At 31.4% G+C, this 19344-nt stretch overlaps 3 protein-coding genes across 3 annotated transcripts; 1 reads left to right on the top strand and 2 right to left on the bottom strand.

Moving 5' to 3' along the window:
- Positions 1–60: 60 nt before the first annotated feature.
- Positions 61–1115, bottom strand: LOC145193836 (iron-sulfur cluster assembly factor IBA57, mitochondrial-like). The gene has a single exon (XM_080071366.2). It carries the CDS (start codon positions 1113–1115, stop codon positions 183–185), a length of 933 nt encoding a protein of 310 aa, XP_079927492.2. The 3' UTR covers positions 61–182.
- An 87-nt stretch (positions 1116–1202) lies between these two features.
- LOC145193835 (ATP-dependent DNA helicase DDX31-like) lies at positions 1203–3378 on the bottom strand. Its single transcript, XM_080071365.2, has one exon. It carries the CDS (start codon positions 3376–3378, stop codon positions 1411–1413), a length of 1968 nt encoding a protein of 655 aa, XP_079927491.2. The 3' UTR covers positions 1203–1410.
- An 8173-nt stretch (positions 3379–11551) lies between these two features.
- LOC145193998 (RNA polymerase II subunit A C-terminal domain phosphatase-like) lies at positions 11552–15474 on the top strand. Its single transcript, XM_080071571.2, has 7 exons — positions 11552–11840; positions 12247–12336; positions 12423–12513; positions 13181–13306; positions 13385–13626; positions 13719–14071; positions 14279–15474. The coding sequence occupies exons 1-7, from the start codon at positions 11614–11616 to the stop codon at positions 15319–15321; spliced, it is 2172 nt and encodes a 723-aa protein (XP_079927697.2). The 5' UTR covers positions 11552–11613; the 3' UTR covers positions 15322–15474.
- Positions 15475–19344: the final 3870 nt, after the last annotated feature.

Genomic DNA, 19344 nt, shown 5'->3' with positions numbered 1-19344 from the left:
TCAAGTAATACTTATTTAATACTACTTTTTTTACACCAAATGTTCAACAACTACTATACTTGAAAAAAAAAACAATAACAACAGGTAAAAGGAAAAAGTATTAAAAAGATCAATTATTTTTATTTATTAAATATTATTTTAATTAAATGCATTCTTTATTAGATTTTAACTTATTTATATAGCTATTTATAATTCAGATTTTTTGGCCACCAGCTAGGTTTAAATGCAAAAACAGAAATGTCAGAATCCTTAATATGCAGTTTAGTTTTATCATCAAATGTCTCTTGCAGTCTCATTAAAGCAATTGCATTTTTTCCTGAAACACCCAACAGTTTTCCAACACGAGTATCTCCCTCATTGCAAACAGTATCTCCATCAGATAGAGAATGTATTCCTGACAACAATAATGGAACAACACGTTTTCGTATAACCCCTGTGTGGTGTGCACGTGCTACAAGTTCCTGTCCAACATAACACCCTTTAGTAAAACTTACACCATTAAGAAGTGCTAAATTATGTTCTAATGGAATACCATTAACAACTTCTGATCCTTCTGAAATTCCTAGTTCGTAACGACAGCGAGTGTAATGTGAAATCTCATCAACAGCATTTTCATCAACTTTTTTCATAGATAAACAGCGATAACCAAGCTTTGGTAGCCGTGGATCTACAATAACATGATCAAACATATCAGAATATACCAAAGATGAAGGTGTCAATAATGCATAAACATTTAAATCATCTCGATTTTCAATAAATACTTTAGATCGAAGTTTGTATTTGCTTAAGTAAGAAATCAACTCATCTTTAACAACAGCTTCACACTCCACTAAGTAACCATTTTCATTTTTATACAAAAAAATATCATATAAAATTCTCCCATGCACACTCAAAATCATTGAGTAGATGCAGTTTACTAGATCAGTATCCAACAATGCTACGTCATTAGTAACTAAACCTTGTAACAACTTTTTACTATCTTTTCCATACACTGAAACAACATAACGACTTTTGATAGGAACAATGTTTTTTTTTACAACTGTACTTAGATGTTGAACCAGAATATTTCTTAATTTAGTAGAAAATAAGTGCTTGCTACAAGTAGACAGTAGCATTCTAAATCAAAGTGAAAGATAGATAAACTTTTCCATGATAAGTACTTTATGATTTTTCTTAACTTTAACTTGAAAAAAAAAATTAAATTAACTTTACTATTGATTATTCATTACAATTTCAAACAAATATATGCTTAAATACAATATATTTAAAGAGAGATAGCTATGAAAAGTAATAAAAATAATAGCTGTTTCATTATTCAACAAATGCACATTTTTAAATAACTTCTCAAATATATGAACTTTTATATAAGAAAAACTGTTCAAGGTTGTTTTTGTTTTAATAAAAACAAGTTCACATCCTTATTTTTCTTTTTTTGGAAGAAAATTTTTTCTTCAAGTTTGCATTTTTAGTATCTTTTTTGGTTCTTGGACCAGATACAATTTCATCCTTCATTTTTAATAACTTCTGTTTCTTTGATTCTTTAAATATTTTCATTTCTTCGTCATTCTGTTGTTTTCGTTTAATACCTGCAGTTTGTATACCAACCTGATTTACAAGCTTGTTTGGTGCATCACGTAAGCCAAAACTTTTAGCAACATGTCCAAGATGTAAATGTTTTACATGGAAGATGTCTTTAACAACAGATGGATAAGTTGAGTAACTTTGAATAAAGGAGTTGTAAGCAGAAATAGCAACTTGCTTAAAATCTTTCAATTTAATACACTCAAGCTCTATAACATTCTGCAAATGAGTGACTTTTTCTTCTACCTTATTTTGAGTCTTACAAAAATATTTTTTGCCAATGAAATTTTTTAAAATACTAAAAACTTCAATTTCTTTCAAGGCAACAAATGAGTCATTTAAGAATTTAACATAACCGACCTCTGAAGGAAGTAAAAAGAGCAGGGATTGACCAGTTTCTCCAATTCTAGCAGTTCGACCAACTCGATGAAGATAATCTTCTAATTGAGATGGACAAGAATACTGAACTATCCAATCTACTTTTTTTATGTCTAAGCCACGAGCACCAACATCTGTGCAAAATAGAACTCCAAAACCTGATGCTTTGAATAAATCAAAATTTTTAAATCTTTCCTCTTGCGTCATGTCACCATGCAATATATGCACATTTTTAAATAACTGCTCAAAAGAATTTGGATCTATTTCTGCAAGAAAAAGTTTTACAGCTTCATTGTGAAATTGAACAGAATTTTTACTAGAAACAAATACAATAATCTTTTTCTTTTCCAAGAATACATTATCACAAATAAAACACAACAGTGTCACTAAACGAAGTTTAGCAGGAACTGTGACAAAATATTGTGTCAAAGAACTAGGGACAACATAACCATTAGATTTGTTCTTGAAGCCATCATTTTTACTAGTATCAACAAAAATATGATCTTTTAAACTTAATGAAGCCAAGTTTTCAATGTCCTTTGATAAAGTAGCAGATAACAAAACAGATTGTCTTTTAATACTGCAACGTTCATCCATAAGCTCTAAAATTTCTCTGATTGATTTTTCAAACCCCATACTTAAAAGCTTATCTGCCTCATCTAAAACAAAAAAACTAACTTTTGATACATTTAAACAAGATGTCTCTTTTAAATGATAATGAAATCGCCCTGGTGTTGCTATAATAATATTAATTCCTTTGCGCAACCTAGCTTTTTCTGACTTGCACTTTTCTCCACCAACCAACATTCCAGGGACAATTGAAATGCAACTTTTGCAAAGATTTTGTACAATATTAAAAGTTTGTTGCGCTAACTCTCTAGTAGGAACAAGTATGAGAGCATAAGGTCCATCTTGTCTTCCTATGGATGGTTTAACTTTAATCATTTTGTCAATGATAGGGATAGCATAACAAAAAGTTTTACCTGAACCAGTTGGAGATTTTATCATCGCATCCTTACCACTTAATAAAGGAGGTATTCCCATCATTTGAATCAAAGTTAAAGTTTTGAACTTAAATTGATCTTGTAAGTTTTTCCTTAATCTGTCTGCAATTGGTAAATCTGACACATTTTCAGAACTAAAAACTACCTCCTCTGTGCTACTAACAGTGCAACTTGAATCAATCTGTGGTATGTCTGGATTTTTATTAAACAATGAAGACACAGGGGTAAAGTGTGCTGGATCAATATATGATCGACTTTTTTTAGAATCTTTAGAGCTTAAATTATTTGAATTTTCAAAGTTTTTCTTTACTTTATGTACTTTTTCAACATTTTTAAACTTTAATTCTGTCTTTTGCCTATCTTTAGGTTGATATGGTTCCAAATTTAAAACAAGACCATCACTACTATCGTCCATATTGCTACTTATTAAAACTTTTATTTTTCTACAAGAAAAAAAAAAACAAAAAAACAAAACAAAACAAGAGTTAAATCTTTGATCAAATTATAAAATTTAATCTAAAAAGTTACTCTCTTGAATATCAAACAGTCAGAAAATAAAATCGTAAGCATTGCCAAAGTATAACCATACAATTAAAATAAATATTAAGTTCTAAGCATCGTAGCTGTTACCGTAATAGCTATTGTACTTTCTATTTACATTTATTATCTTAGAAACTTCTGCATAAAAATGTAGTTTCTAATTGGATTCTGAGATATAAATTTTTAAAGGATAAATATAAGATGAGAAAAAATAGCTTAGATCGGTCATATGCAACCATTTTGTAATCATGTGCCATATGGCATTTGAATATTTTTAAAAAAGGCAACTTTGGTATATGGAAATTAGTCCGTCACACAAAGGTTCGCATTTTTTAATCATTAAGAAATGTTTCGGCGTTTGGTTTTTTATTACTAAAAAGAAAATGCAGCCTAAGACATCTAAAATGTCTCTGAAATATATTTATTTTTAAAAAAGTTTAATAAAAGAATTATATTTCTAAACTTACTGAATAAAAAAGATTGTATCAATCCATCATATCAGTTTAAGTCTAGTCTTAGGAGACTAAAAAATCTGCATTCTACCAGCCCAGAGCTTTAACCACAATTTTGATATTGAGGGAGGGGGCGGAGGGGCTGGGGTTCCTTTGACTAAGAAAGTATGGTGTGTGTGTGTGTGTGTGTGTGTGTGCGTGTGTGTGTGTGCGTGCGTGCGTGCGTGCGTGCGTGCGTGCGTGTGTGTGTGTGTGTGTCTGTGTGTCTGTGTGTGTCTGTGTGTGTGTGAGTGTGTGTGTGTGTGTGTGTGTGTGTGTGTGTGTGTGTGTGTGTGTGTGTGTGTGTGTGTGTGTGTGTGTGTGTGTGTGTGTGTGTGTGTGTGTGTGTGTGTGTGTGTGTGTGTGTGTGTGTGTGTGTGTGTGTGGAGGGGGTTATGGTCAAGAAAAAATTTGAAAATAATAAACTTAAAATAAGTAAAACAAAGTTTTTAAAATTAATTTTCAAGGAAACAAAAATGCAAAAACTGAGTCAAAAAAAATGTTTATCTTGACAAAAAATTTAACTGAATTGACCAAAAGGATTATTCGTGTTTGAGATCTATTAATAAATTCATTTGCGATCTCGGCCAAATCAATTTTATCAACTGCTTCCTGGTGAGTACGAAAAGCAAGCAAAGTCATTGAGACGGGAATCTGTTGTTGTCGATCAAAAATAGATTTCGAGCCTTTTCAAAGCGGAGAAAGACCTTTCACTAAGAGAAATTGGTTGAAGGTTAAAAAAAATTTTCATCTATCTTTTTAAAAAAGATCACACAAATCTACCAATCCAGATTTGACATCATATACAAAGCTGTTTATCAAACACATGTCCATCATTTCAGCCTACATTTTGGGAAGTTCTGCTGTGCCTTTCTTATACACCATCATTTTTTTAACAACTTTGGCATTAAGTTTTAATCGATGTTCGACGGTCTTGTTTTCCCTGCTTTCAATTCCTATTATTTCATATGTTTTAAAACTTGTATAATTGACATACAATAAACATGAATTTGTCTTTACACAATAAGTTGGCATAACGAGAATTAGCTTTGTGATCTTAACAACTTCTGCTTTTACAACTTCAATTTTTATACAATTTTTATGCTTTTATGTAAAGCCTTTTTGGAGTGATCCAAACTCTTTAGACACGGGATGAAATCTCGATAGATATTTCATCTTGTTTCTCAAGATAGTGAATTTTTTGGTGTCGTAATCAAGTGATTTTTTGTAATATTTTGGAAAAGGGCAAAAAAAAAATATTTAATTTTTATCTAAAGAAAGAAAAAGTGATTTTTGTGTATTATTTTCACATGAATATGATACAAAATTTTATTAGAATAAAAGTGTTAAAAGTTATTGGTATTTGAAATAATATCTCTTTAAAAAAGGTAAGTTATTTGTAGATAATTAAATTTTTAAGTCTTAAATATATTAAAACATCCTAATATAGATATATTTTTATAGAATTTCGAAAGTGAAGAAACCCGACTAAATGGAGGCAACTAATTGCAGATTACTCAGATCTTAAGTCTGAATTAAAAATTTTTTTCAGCAACAAAAGTATAAAAATTTTGTTCTGTTTTAACAGAGAAAATATTCTCTGTCAAACACCTGCGAAGAGCATATTGAGATTTTTTTAAAAAAAAGTGAGATTTTTTAAAAGTGCTGGTGCTAAGTCTGCAGTAACACAGAGCTTAATCGGGTAGACAAGCAGTTCTAAGATATACACAGTTTCAGAGGGTTTGTGTGTCTACTTTGTAGCTGCAGATATTCTCTATATATAAAATTTAAAAAAAAGTATTAAAAAGTTCTGTGTAAAAGTGCACGAAGCTGGAAGTGCCATCTGAAACCACTCTTAGCGCAACTAATATTAAAATTTAGTAAAAATCATGCATCGAAACCATCAAAACAAAATGGTCTACATTTGTTGTTTATGGTTGTCAATTGATGAAACTACTGATGCTGTAGGGAGATATGTAGCAAATATTATTATTGGAATACTTTATTCCGACGAAGTTTAGCTTGTCTAGCTCATAGTTTATACAAAGTAAACGAGTAGAGCAATGTGAGCGAGCAAATACGAGCAAATACGCTCATCCCAATGTTAATCAACTTGTATCAAATGTAAAAAAGATATTAAAAAACCCCAATCAAGATGGATATTTAAAAAATATAGAACCTGGTCTTGCTTCAACATCCCACCTAATAATAAAACGATGGGGGCTTAGCTATCAACCGTCTATAATTAAACATACCGCCTATAATTAGATAATTAAATATATAATTAAATAATTAAATAAACTATTATTCAATCAGTTTTGAGAAAACTAAGCAGGCATTTCTTTCAATGTTCGATGAGGAGGTAACTTTAATCAAAAATTCAAAAAAAGTTTTAAGTGACGTGTAAATAAGAGCTGACTTGTTTGTCTCGACAAGTTAAAGATTTCTTGCGGCAACATTTACAAAAGTATAATCATTTGGGCAACTGCTTTGAAGCTAAAAAACAGAAGTTGCAAGTTCAATTAAAAATAAATTAAAAGTTATATAAAAAGAAATGGTTTTGACATGTTACAAAAGGACCAGGTGGTTAGCAAAGTTCATAAATCTAATCTCAATCAACCATGGACAAAAAAAAGTGTTTTAAATTGTGTTTAATGATGCCAGTGTTCTCTAGGGATTATTTCAGTGCCCTTTAGTCGTTTTTGATACAACCAATCGAATTAATCTTTAGCTGTAGTCTCGATTCCGAATATATTTGAATCAAAAATAAAACTGGTCGTTGTTATGAGAAAATAAAAAATTCTAAAAAAATATTTTTGTCCAACCACTGACAGTAATTTGGATATTCTTGTGAAATGTCTTTGAATGGTCAATAGGCCGGATCATAAAAATTAATTTTTTTTAGAATTTGTGAAAAGTGGCGTGATATAGTGTTGTTTAATATTTACAAAAAAAATATTTCTAAAGAATTGATTATACTTTGCATTTTTAAGTTTTAAGGTTTTATATGCTAAGTATATTTACTTTAGTACACGCATTACCTGAAACATGCATTTAACCCTTATACTAGATATAATCCCAAGGTTATGAAATTGAACCAAACCTATACCTACCTAACTAAATTAACCCTAATGATATGATTAACTCCAACGCTATTATAACTTTATATTATTATGTTATTATTATTATATTATTCTATTTTTATATGATTCTTTATTAATTTCTGCTTTTATCAACTGATTGCAGAATTTTCCGTCTCATCTTGTATATTTAGAAATTAACTGAAATTCTGATATGTTATAAAATTGTAAAACAATAATGATTTCAAGATCTAAAGCTTCAAAGAATCGTCATATACTTTTTGGAGAAGGTCGTGAATTACCCAATTTTTGCTTGCCAACCCACAAGCAAGTAGGCAAAGCATACTTGTCTGAGAAGAATTATGAAACTGAACCACTACGGACTGTTTGTAAGAGACTAGCAGAGAAACTTTCTCAGATTAAAGCACCAGTTCCTACTATAAGTCTTCGAGGCATAGAATTACAGCTGGAGAAGTACATAGGCAATGTTCAGAAAGTGATTCGATCAAAGTCTGCAACAGTCAAACAAGATGAAATAGAAAAAGATCTTGACACATTGTTTGACATTTGTTCGTGTAAATGCAAAGAACTTTCGTCTTGTTGCTGTCCAATGGTTCTGAAGGTGCCAGCAATTGAGCATGACTTCCTAACTGATCAACGCACTATACGTGTTGGCAGAATAGCTGGAATCGACAAGAAGGAATCCGCACGTGCTGAGAGGCGTTTAAAACGAAAATCTGTTTCATTATCAAAGGAAGAGACTGCAGTTAAGTGTGCCAGAGTCGTTGAAGCATCTGATAATGAATCAGATAATGAAACAGACAACAATTCTGACACCGAAACTTATTCCCCTTCCGTATCAGATGTCGATACCGAAGTCACATCTACTCGTCTGAAAAAACTGTTGTTTAAAAAATATTGCTCTACAAGCAGATGGTTTTGGCATATCAGATAGAGCAGTTGCCGCGATTGTATCAGCAACTCTGGTTGATTTTGGTATAGAGCATATGGGGCGAGTGGATCGGAATAAAATTCGCAGAGAACGAAAACTACTGAGAACATCCTGTAAAAATGCTGATTGTAGAATTACTGGATTGTATTTTGATGGAAGGAAAGATCAGACTTTAAAACTTGAGGGGGATAGGCAGACTGTGATTTCTGAGGAACATATTTCCATTTTATCAGAGCCAAATTCAAAGTATGTTGATCATTGTACGCCAACAAGTGGATCAGCCAAATCCATTGCAGATTCAATAATTGATACTGTTGACTGCACGAACCTTGTTTGTATTGGTTCTGATTCAACTAACGTTAATACTGGTTTAAACAATGGAGTTATACGCAGAATGGAAATTGAACTTGGTCGACGACTGCACTGGTCCATTTGTCTTTTACATCTGAACGAGCTTCCTTTGCGACATCTTTTTTACTCCTTAGATGGTGCAACAACTGGACTCCATTCATTTAATGGACAAATTGGCAAGTCTATTTCAATGTCTGTTAAGAAACCCATAGTCAGCTTTGCCATACTTGTTGGTGAACCTATTATATGCAATAAGTAGTTGTTAAGCAGTGATCAACTGTACTTTTTCGAAATTGTTAATGCGGTGAAGACAGGTGTTGTACCAGATAGATTTAATTCTAGAACACCTGGGCGACTAAACCATGCAAGGTGGTTGACACTAGCAAACCGTGTTCTACGCCTCTATATATCTACTGAAGATCCATCAAATGAACTAATACTTTTGGCTAAATTTATTGTGAATTCATATGCGGTTGTTTGGTTTAACATTAAGAAACATTCAAACTGCTGGAATGCTGCTCCACACTATTATAAAATGATAGAAACATCACGATTTCTTCCTGTGCGTTATCGAATAATTGTTCAGCAAGTTTTGAAGTGCAATAGCTACCCGGCTCATATCGAGAGCATTATTCTGGCTATGCTCAAAGACAACCGTCAAGTGATCCGTAAGCTTGCGTTGAAGAGAATTCTTCGTGCTCGTGAAGATGACATACCAAATCAAAAATTTCAACTCCCTGAGATACGAATTCAAGCGACTAGTTATGAAGAACTGATTGACTGGCAAACACAGCTCCGCTTGGAACCTGTTCTGACAAAACATTTTCCAACTGTACAAATATTGGCATGGCTTTCGTCAGTTGAAGACATAGTTATTGACATTGAGCCATTTCCATGTCACAATCAAAGTGTTGAACGTGTGATTAAAATTGTGACTGAATCACCATCTAAAGTTTATGGTCATGAAAATCGTGATGGCTATATTCGCGTTCAACTGGAGCGCCGCAAGTTGATGCCTCACTTTGACACAAAATCTGAATTTAAGAACATTTAAGTATAGTTTCTAATCAACGTTTGCTAATGATATATTGTTTTGACTGTTCAAATAATTTGAATTTTATTATAAATTCAATCAATAAATTATGTAACAAATGAGCGTTTTTAAGTTAATTTATTTGAAAACTTCAAAGGTAAAAATACAAAGTATAGCAAAGTAGTAGCGAAAAACGGTTTGCAGCATTGCATTCAGCGTATTTTAGAGCCAATTACTGGAAATTCCCGAAGAAATTTTCCAAATTTTTTTAAGTTATGATCCGGCCTAATGGTCAAAATCCTAAAAGTTTCCTTGTAATTTTTAACGTAAAAGAAAAAACTTTTTTTTATAAATTTTATCGATTATATCGATTTTATCGATTATCACCAAAGAATAAATTTTCTTGATTAGCGTGTAAAAATCAACGTCTATTAAAAATATATATTTTTATATAAATATAAATCGATATAAAGAAATGATAAAAAAGACTAAAACGATATTAACCTTAACAATTCATATGAAACGTGGATGGGATGTATCAAAAAAGATGCTGTTTGGATTATAGAGTTTAATTTTGAGCACTTAAATCCCTATTTCCATGAATACTTTCAAACTCTATTTTCATGAATACCACGTTTAGCTCAGACGTCCTTCTATTTTTAGTTTTATGACATTCTGACTGCACTGCGCAGCTTCAGATTCTGTAATAACAGATTCGTTTTATAATTTTAGAAAACACGTGTTAATTTCATAAGATGGATTTATAACTTTTTAATTTGAATTCATTTGTAAAATTTGTTTTTTTGTATATAAATTTCATTTTTTGTTTATAAGAAACGTTTTGGTGGATTTTTAGTTCAAGTTTCGCTCGCTGAAGACTTCATAAAACTGAAATCAAGTTAGTGGCTGACAAGAACAATGTTTTGATAATCTACTTTATGAATTCTGTGCACAAAATCAGAGATTTAATTTTAAAAAACTTTACGCAAAAAATTGAATCAAGTTGGTAATAGTTGACTTATTTAAACTAAATGAGGTTAAATAAGTAGAAAAAATGTTTTGATATACAAAAAATTATTTTTTTTTTTGTTAAGAATTTTTTTTTTGCGCGCTTTTCGTAATTCTTTGATCATTGAAAAATTGAGCTAAAAGCGGTGTGGATTCAGGACATTTTTACTCTATACGTTGCTTAAACTTTTTATGTAAATAGCGCTAATTTTGCTTCAAAGTGAGAATTGAAAGATGTTTATTAAAACCAATAAATATTCGGTTCTAAGTATTTAACGAATGTTTACCAACAAAATCATTACTGCGTTACCAACAAAATCATTACTTACATTATATTATGTTAAATCTTATTACTACGGAACCTATAAATGCAATTTATTAATGATCACAAGGTCAATAATTAAAATTATCCATCCCCTAATCCTTCAAAACGAACTATGGGCATCATACGAAATGCGTTATATGAAATGTACCTCCCAAATTTTGAGCGTTTTTTATGTTGAAATTGTATTTTTAAGCTGATGTTTCAAGTTCACAAGATGAAAATTAAAGCGCCATTGAGAATATTGCTTTCGAATTTTCAAGGAAGTTCGTTAAAAAAAAACACGAGTGAAAATTTCGATCAAAATTTAAGGAATTTGAGTTCAGCTTAAAAAGCTTAACGATGATGCAAATCGCATTTTGCTTACGTCACGTTAAGTTTGAGTGAAATATATACGGAACAACGAAAAAAGATTAATGAAGTCTTTCCTTAGAAAGAAAACTTATGTATCTGTTTTATATACAAACCAACATTTAACTTTTCATAGATGATGACGAGTTTTTTTTTTCAGTGTTGTACTTGTTCAGGGCGTTCGTGCTATTATTAAAAAAACTTCGTTTTTGGCATACTAAGCAAATATTTTTCTTAACTTTTGAACGACTGGAAGTGTTATGATCTTGATTTTCTCTGACCGGAAAATTTTTTTACAATAAAAATATGAAGTCCAATAAATTATTTTACTTTAGACGAAAAACATTTTCTTAAAAACTAAATTAATTTTTAAAGATTTGAAACTTAAGAAAACATGCGAAAGTAAACACACCATGGGGAGAGAGTTTCCGGCATAGCAAAACGTTTTTTTTTTGTCACCGAATTATTTATCTCCACAAGAATTATTAACTTATAGATAACTGAATTTTTATTCTAAAGAATATGGCGACGCGAGATCTTGTACTTTCTTGTATATCCAAGTCAAAAATCTTAAAATGGCACGTTAAACAAAATGATTCTGTTAAAAAAGATAACGTAATTGCAACGTACATTTTTACAGAAAAAGTTCCTGATGCAACAAGCTTTATAGTTCAAAGAAAACTAAAAGCGAAATTCAACGGAAAAGTTATAGATCTTTCTGTTAAACCTAACGAAGATGTTTTGCGTGGGTATGATGTAATTTTTTTAAACATTTTGTAATTTTTTTTTAGTAGCGCTATACTAATATTTTTGTTGTTGTCTTGATATTGTAAAGTTTTTTTGTTTTTTGTTTTCAATGTTATTGTATGCATAAGTTGCAGCAGTCCAAGTTGCTGGTAATTTTGACCTGTATGGTGATCATAAGATCGAAGGATATTCATATCATAAAACCTTAAAATACTTAATAGTTTGATTGGATAATGGTTTTTTTTGTAATTCTAACTTAACATAAAGATATTTACCATTTTATAGTTAAAAATATACCAAAATGCAGTTTGTACCATATAATTTATACAGTGTAGAGGCACACACAAGTTCTATGCACTTACTTTTTGATTATTCTACAGAAAATAATAATTTATGAACTATTTACAGACAGGTTGTAGCTCGTCTTTTACAGCAAGACTGTGAACATAACACCTTGATGAAAGATATGTGTTGTGATTGTGGAGCTGACTTGAGAAAGTAAATATTTTACTTAATTTTTTAGCTTAAATTTTAATAGTCAATATCTTTTGTAAAATTGTATCTTTTTTTATTAACCTGCTTAGAGAAGCTGGAGTACCAGGTAATCTAGTTGAAGCTTCTACAGCTTCTGTCCCAGTTGTTCACAACATACTTGAACTTAAAGTCAGTGTCGAGGTAAATTTTTTACCTTTTTTTTATAATGTTATACAATATTATATTAACAATTTAGTACACAAATTTTTTGTTTTTATTTTAAAATGTCTAGCATTAAGTTAAACAAATTTTTAATTCATATATAATAGTTTATGCTATGATCAGGTTAGCAGATGTTTATGTTATAACCAGACTAGCTCTATACATGATCATAAGTTGAATACTTAAACTTGTTTTATCTAAAAATAGAAAAGTTTTTCAATTAAAAATTTTGTAGATCATTTTAAAAAAAGCATCAGAGTAAAAATTTGTTTGAAGTTTGTTAATGTTTATACAGTTTCATTCTTTGTTTTTTTTGTTTTTGTTTTTTTTTTAATTTTAGTTTTTTTTGTTTTGTTTTTTTGTTTGCAAACTTAAGAGTCTGTTCTGAGACTGATTTTGTGATGGATTTTTGAGAGTTTACAAAAGAGGTAGTTAATTCTATTGTACAGATAACTTTGTTAGAGCAACAGTAGTGGACTTAAACAAAAAGTTTCAAAATATATAACAAAAGCAAAACAAAGTTTGTTTTTTCAGCTTTCTGTGTTAAGTTTGAGATAAGTCAATAAATCAAAATCAAAATTTTTTTTCCAGAATTCTCTTTTTTACTAAAGATCAAAATTCTAAAAAATCTTTTAAAAAAATGTAGGAAGCTGAAAAGTTGGCAAAATATGATGAGCAACAATTACTGCGAGCAAGAAAGTTGGTACTTGTGGTAGATCTTGATATGACACTCATTCATACAACAGTTGATCCTACTCCAAAAAATACCAAGGCAAGTTTAAAAAGACATTTTTTTTTTCTTTATTTTAATGCTCAGCAGTTGTCTGAAATAGTGTTGTTTTTACTACAGGATGTGTTTTCTTTCAAGTTGCCTGGTCACCAATATGAATATCACACTAAATTAAGGCCAGGTGCAAGAAAGTTTCTAGAAAGCATCTCTAAGTTTTATGAGTTACATATATTTACAATGGGTTCCCGTATGTATGCTCACACAGTCGCTAAGTACCTTGACCCAGATGGCAAGTTTTTTGCACACAGAATTCGCTCTCGAGATGAATTTATCAATAGCTTTTCAAAGTTTCATGATCTCAAGTAATATTCATTTTAATCATGTTATAAAATTTGATAGAAAAAATTTTTTTTTGTTGTTTTTATTTTTTAAATTACATATTTATTTTTTGTAGAGCTTTATTTCCTTGTGGTGATCACATGGTTTGTATCATTGATGACCGTGAGGATGTATGGAATTTCGCTCCTAATCTTATCACAGTAAAACCGTATAAGTTCTTTAAAGGAAGTGATGATATAAATGACCCCTTTCAAACACCAAGTCTCTCTGTAAACAGTGAGACTTGTGAGAAGGAAATTACGAGTAATCGAGAAAAGGATTCTTGTAATGAGAAAACTAAGTTAAATTCTAATATACAAGATAGTATTTCTACCGAAGATCTTCCAGTCTATGGTAGCAGTGAAAAAATCGACTTAGATAAAAAAATATCTTCTATAGAATCGTTGAATGAAAACGCTCTTGAAAAAGGTTAGTGCCTTATTACTTCCCTCTTCGAACAATCGCTCACATGGTATTTTTTTGTTTTAAATGGTAGTTTTAGGTCTTGTAAGAAATAAAATTAAAAAATTTCTAGGCAGCGACTCTATATACTTAGATTAAAAGTAGACTTAGTATAATAGCTGTAACTGTTCATCAGGAAATTTTTTGTTTTCGCATGTTATTTTTAATTTTTAGCGAGTTCTGGCGAAAATCGTGCAGATCATGATGATTACCTCTTTTACCTCGATGAGATACTTGAGCGTGTTCATTATTCTTTTTATTCCACGCTTGATGCTGTTAAGGCTAAAGGTGGTGCCGCTTCTAAGGACTCAGATATCACCAAGTTTTGTACCTACGGTACTATGAATCCAGACATCAGAGTTATTTTACCAGAATTAAGAAGACAAACACTTAAGGGTTGTAGCATTGTTTTTACAGGTGTCATACCAACAAATTGTCCTCTTGAGAAAAGTAAAGCATGGAAAACTGCTGTGAGTTTGGGTGCTCGAGTTACCTCACATATTATAGGCAAGGAAGATGACGGGTCCCGTACTACGCATGTAATAGCCGCAAGGCATGGTACTCATAAAGCTCATAAAGCGTATAGAACCCCTGAAATCCATTTGGTAAATCCAAACTGGCTTTGGTGCAGTAACGAACGATGGGAGTGGGCAGAAGAAAGTATATTTCCTGTTCCTGTTGAAGAAAATGGTTCACCAGTATCTTCTCGACAAGCTACACCTCAACATAACTCTTTTGAAATTTTTGGGAAAGCAAATAGTAAGAAAAAATTATCTCCTTTAGCCGAAGAAGGGTTCGAAATACCTGGTGGTTACAATCCAATTTTACAGAAAAATAACCCTTTAATCACTTTGTCTAAAAATGATCTCGATGCAATGGATAAGGAAGTTAATGAATTAATGTCTATTGACGATGATAGTAATTCTAGCTGTGCCGAAGTCAAAGCAGCATGTCTTTCTGATCAGGGAAAAAGGAAACGTCCAGTTAGTGATGAAAACCTGGCTTTTTTCTTAAGAAAAAAGCTATTGAAATCAGTAGACACCCTTGATGAAACAAATGACAATACTGCTGATCAATCTAGTTCCAGTTCTAGTTCTAATGAAGATGATAATGATTATTCTAGCTCAAGTTCCTCATCGTCAAGTGACTCTGACAGCAGCTCTGAAAATGGAGATCAGTTGAGAACATTGATAGATGCAGAAATGGTAGAATGTTGACATGTGTTCCCCTCAAACCATCTTCCAACTAATTCCTTATAAATTTTCCATAAAAATTTAATACCGGATTTTCAACTAAAATCCGTTTTCAGGAATGTTTTTATCCCACAAAAAAAATTAAAATCCTAAGCATACCTAATATGCTTCCAAAAATATTAATTCTTTTTCTATATGTTTAACATTAATTTATCTGTTGCCTTATTTTAAATATTGGCTCATCAAAATATGCCATTTTGCAGGCGTCAAAATGTGCGATCTTTATTTTATAAATTTGCTTCCTAATCAAAACACCCGTTTAAAAATTTCCCGCTTTTGAATTACGTTTAATTCGATCAAAGTTTCTACTTTCCTAACTATTTAGGAAAACCACAACTACTTTCCAAAAAGTCTACAGCAAAAAAAAACATACAAAATTTGTTTAACAGAGAAAGAACCATCCTCATTTCTACTCTTCGGTAAAATCACGGATCAATTTTATGAAACTGTCAGATTATTTCACAATTTCCACTTACCGCACAAGTGACAAGTTTACATATTAAATCTATACATGACAACTTGTGGTTTCATTATATAATGTTAAATCTCGGAGTTCATATAAATAATTTAAATCCGAGGCCTGGACACCGCTGTGTTGTATGTTAACGTTTAACTTTTGATTTTTAAAACTCATTTGTGGAATCTACTGACGTTGCTAATAACAATACTATGGTTATTAAAGAAGTATCAGATGAAAACACGAAAGCTGCATGTTACCTACCATCTGTATTCAAACCGCGCATTCTGAACCGTAATTACGATTGTTAGGGAAGAGGCCAGTAAACTTAGTTTGCAAATTGTATGAAATTTAGAAACTTGTGTTATGACTTTAAAGGAAATTTACTTCGTAAGTAGACACTCATCGTCAGTTTTAGTCCTGAAACTGACGGAACGTAGAACTTCGACTAATTCTGAAAATCAACCTGTTTTTTGGTAATTACCAATGATATATTAAGAATAACTAGATGTCTAACTGCCGTAAATCGGCATAAGAAAATGTGAAGCAAAAATCGGCCATTATGGGGGGCAAAATCTTTACGCTATTTATCAAAACAAATACGAAGCTTATGATTTGTTAAATTTGCCCTCCATAATGGCCGATTTTTGCTTAAAAAATACGCTGAAGTTAGACATCAAGTTAATTTTAATATATCATCGGTAATTACTGGGGAAATATTCAAAATCTGAGTTGTCAGGTTTCGTATTGATAAGTCTAGGCTTATTCATAGATCATATTCTAAGATAATCAATCTCAAGATAAGGAAGGATGGAGGGACTAATCATATATATTAACTAGATATCTAACTCGCGCTTCCGCAGTGAAACAAAGTTTTTGCCAGCCTGGAATGACGCAATAATAAATCAAAGCAAAACAAAAATGAACTATTGTCAGCTTAAATAAAACGGCTATCGACATTAAAAACTTTAAAAACTTGCTTCACTTTTTCTTACGGAATTTCTGTGAAGTTCATCTAGTTAATATATATCAATGGGAGGGACATACGGCACCCCATGTAGCTGCACATTTTTCAGCTGATCAAAATAGACCTTAATTACACATATTGAAGAGATAGTTAAAGGCTTCTGAAAATGTTTTGCAAAACTTTGATAGGCGGAAAAAGGAGCAACTGCAGAGCAGTCCAAATTTTTGTCAATTTCCTCTATCGTACTCAGAGAAGTTCAATATCTTATTAAAAATTAATTTAGTTGACTTTGATTTCGTTTGAATTAATTTAATCTTAAATAATCTTAAATTCTTAGTTTCCTCTGGGTATACTTTACTCATCTCATAATCTTAAATTTTTGGCATCAAACAACTCTTTACATTATTACTGATTTGTTTATCAGTTTTATTACATTAATAAAACTGTGATAGTAATATCAGCCCTAAAATCTCTTCATCCTTAATATTAGTTAATATAAGCGATCTCCAGCTCAGATTTTTTTGCTAATCCTAGTGACCAAAAAATACTCCATTACTGAGACATTTCATTCCGTGGTTGTGGCCACTAGGATATACTGTACTAAAATGAGAAGCTGCAATATGCATCGTTAGAGTTTGCCAAGGTAATCACCATTGGGTATACTGTGCTCGAACTTAACGGTGCGTTACATCTTTTACGCGCTAAATTTAGTGTAGCGGGTAGTAAGCAGGCAATCAAAGGGTGACGTATAAGCAGATACAAATTACAGCTAAAAGGGTAGCATGATTATTTGGGTGAGGGAAAAAAAAAATTAGGAATACGCATAAGTAATCAATTATTTAATTTGCAACAACAACAACAAAGAATTTAATTACATTTAATTTTATTTTTAATCAATTATATAATTTCCATCGTTATCAATGACCTTTTACCGTCTAGTTAGTAGAGTTTCAATTTTCCGTTCATAAAATTTTAGTTTCTTTTGAAGAAAAATATTCTTCTAGGTGAGTTCGAACATCATCGACATTATTAAAATTTTTATTCTTCAGATAATGTTCCATGGAAAGGAATAAATGAAAATAGGATGGTGCTTTGTCTGGAGAATATGGAGGATGTGGTAAAACCTCCCACTTTGGCTGCCATATTTTTTCTTGGGTTAATTTTTCTGCGTGCGGCCGGACATTATCATTTTGCAATTTTACTCCTTTTCGGTTGACCAGACCTGGTCGTTTTACCAAGAATTGGTTGTGCAATCTATCCAATTGCTGGGGAACTATTCAAACTGGATTATGCCTCCACAGTCCCACCAAACACAAAAACAAATACTTTCTTTAAAGTAAGGGATGGTTTAGGAGTGGGTATAGCTCGTAGATTGTTTTACAAGACCCATTTCTCGTCACCAGTAACAATCCTTCGTAAAAACGCCTCACTTTTTTTGTCTGCACAAAAGAAATTTGAAAATTGTACGCCGTTGATCTTTATTCATCTCAGACAATAGATGTGGGATCCATATAAAAATTCCCGATTTCTTGAACTGTTGACCAAGTAGTTTGAAGAGTGTAGCTATTTCCTGGATACTCAGTTTAAGATTCGTTTCCACCAATATTTTTAAAGCGTCATTATCAAAATTTACTGGGCGCCCACTTTGATCGCCACTAGACAAGTGAAAATCACCATTGGAAAATTTTCTAAATTAACGTTAGCACTTATTGACCTTAAATACGTCTCCATACACATCATAAATTCTTTTTGTTGCAACTGGTGCACTAACACCTGATCGAAAATGAAACAGCATGCAATGATGTAAATGTTCTTAAGTTGGTTTATCGTCCGCCATTTTACAGCAGAGTAATAAAAACTTTTAAACTCACTTTATTCACTAAGTTCAAGGTCACAATAAAACACGTCTGTATGCATTAACGCTCTGAGCTAACCTGAAACAAATATTCCACATAAATAATTGATTATTTGTGGGTACCCCTAATCTATAGCATAACCTATAAGATCTATTATAAGCATCAGCGTTTAGTTTTTCCGTTAACAAAAATCATCAAAAATTTTTTTGAGTGGTTTTTAAAAAGTGTTTTGTAGTAAAGAAAAATAAATTTAACGAATTTGATTATCAAATGGCAAAGATTGTACAATAATTTCAAAGGTTGTGCAATAATTTCAAAGAACAAAACTAAGTTATTGAAGGTATCGTAAATATTTTGTAAAATTTCATAACGCCGTTGACTATCTTTGTAAACGATGCTTTCGGTGAGCTCTGTGGCCAACTTTACCAGATGAAACAATTAAAAACGTGTTCGTAGCAAATGTAGATTAAAAAAAAGTTACCTAGTTGGTATTTTGATTATCACAATTTAATTTTTCTAAGGTCCGGTCGTCAGCATCAGACTTCTTCTTGGGCTTAACCGTTTTCAATCTTTGTAAAAAGTTAAATAATATAATTGAGTATTTATAGAGAGTAATTTATATAGTTTATATTATCTTTTTCTTCCCAGAGCAGGGGTGGGGATTACAAATAATCTTTACAGGGGTTGGTAAGCATAAAACTTACCTG

This window comes from Hydra viridissima, unplaced genomic scaffold (genome assembly GCF_058129835.1).
Source record: "Hydra viridissima isolate aposymbiotic clone 2 unplaced genomic scaffold, HvirCarnegie_v1 scaffold_12, whole genome shotgun sequence".
NCBI classification, from domain to species: domain Eukaryota; kingdom Metazoa; phylum Cnidaria; class Hydrozoa; order Anthoathecata; family Hydridae; genus Hydra; species Hydra viridissima.
The sequence above is the reverse complement of the archived record's forward strand: the minus strand, read 5'-3'. Positions and strand labels throughout refer to the sequence as shown.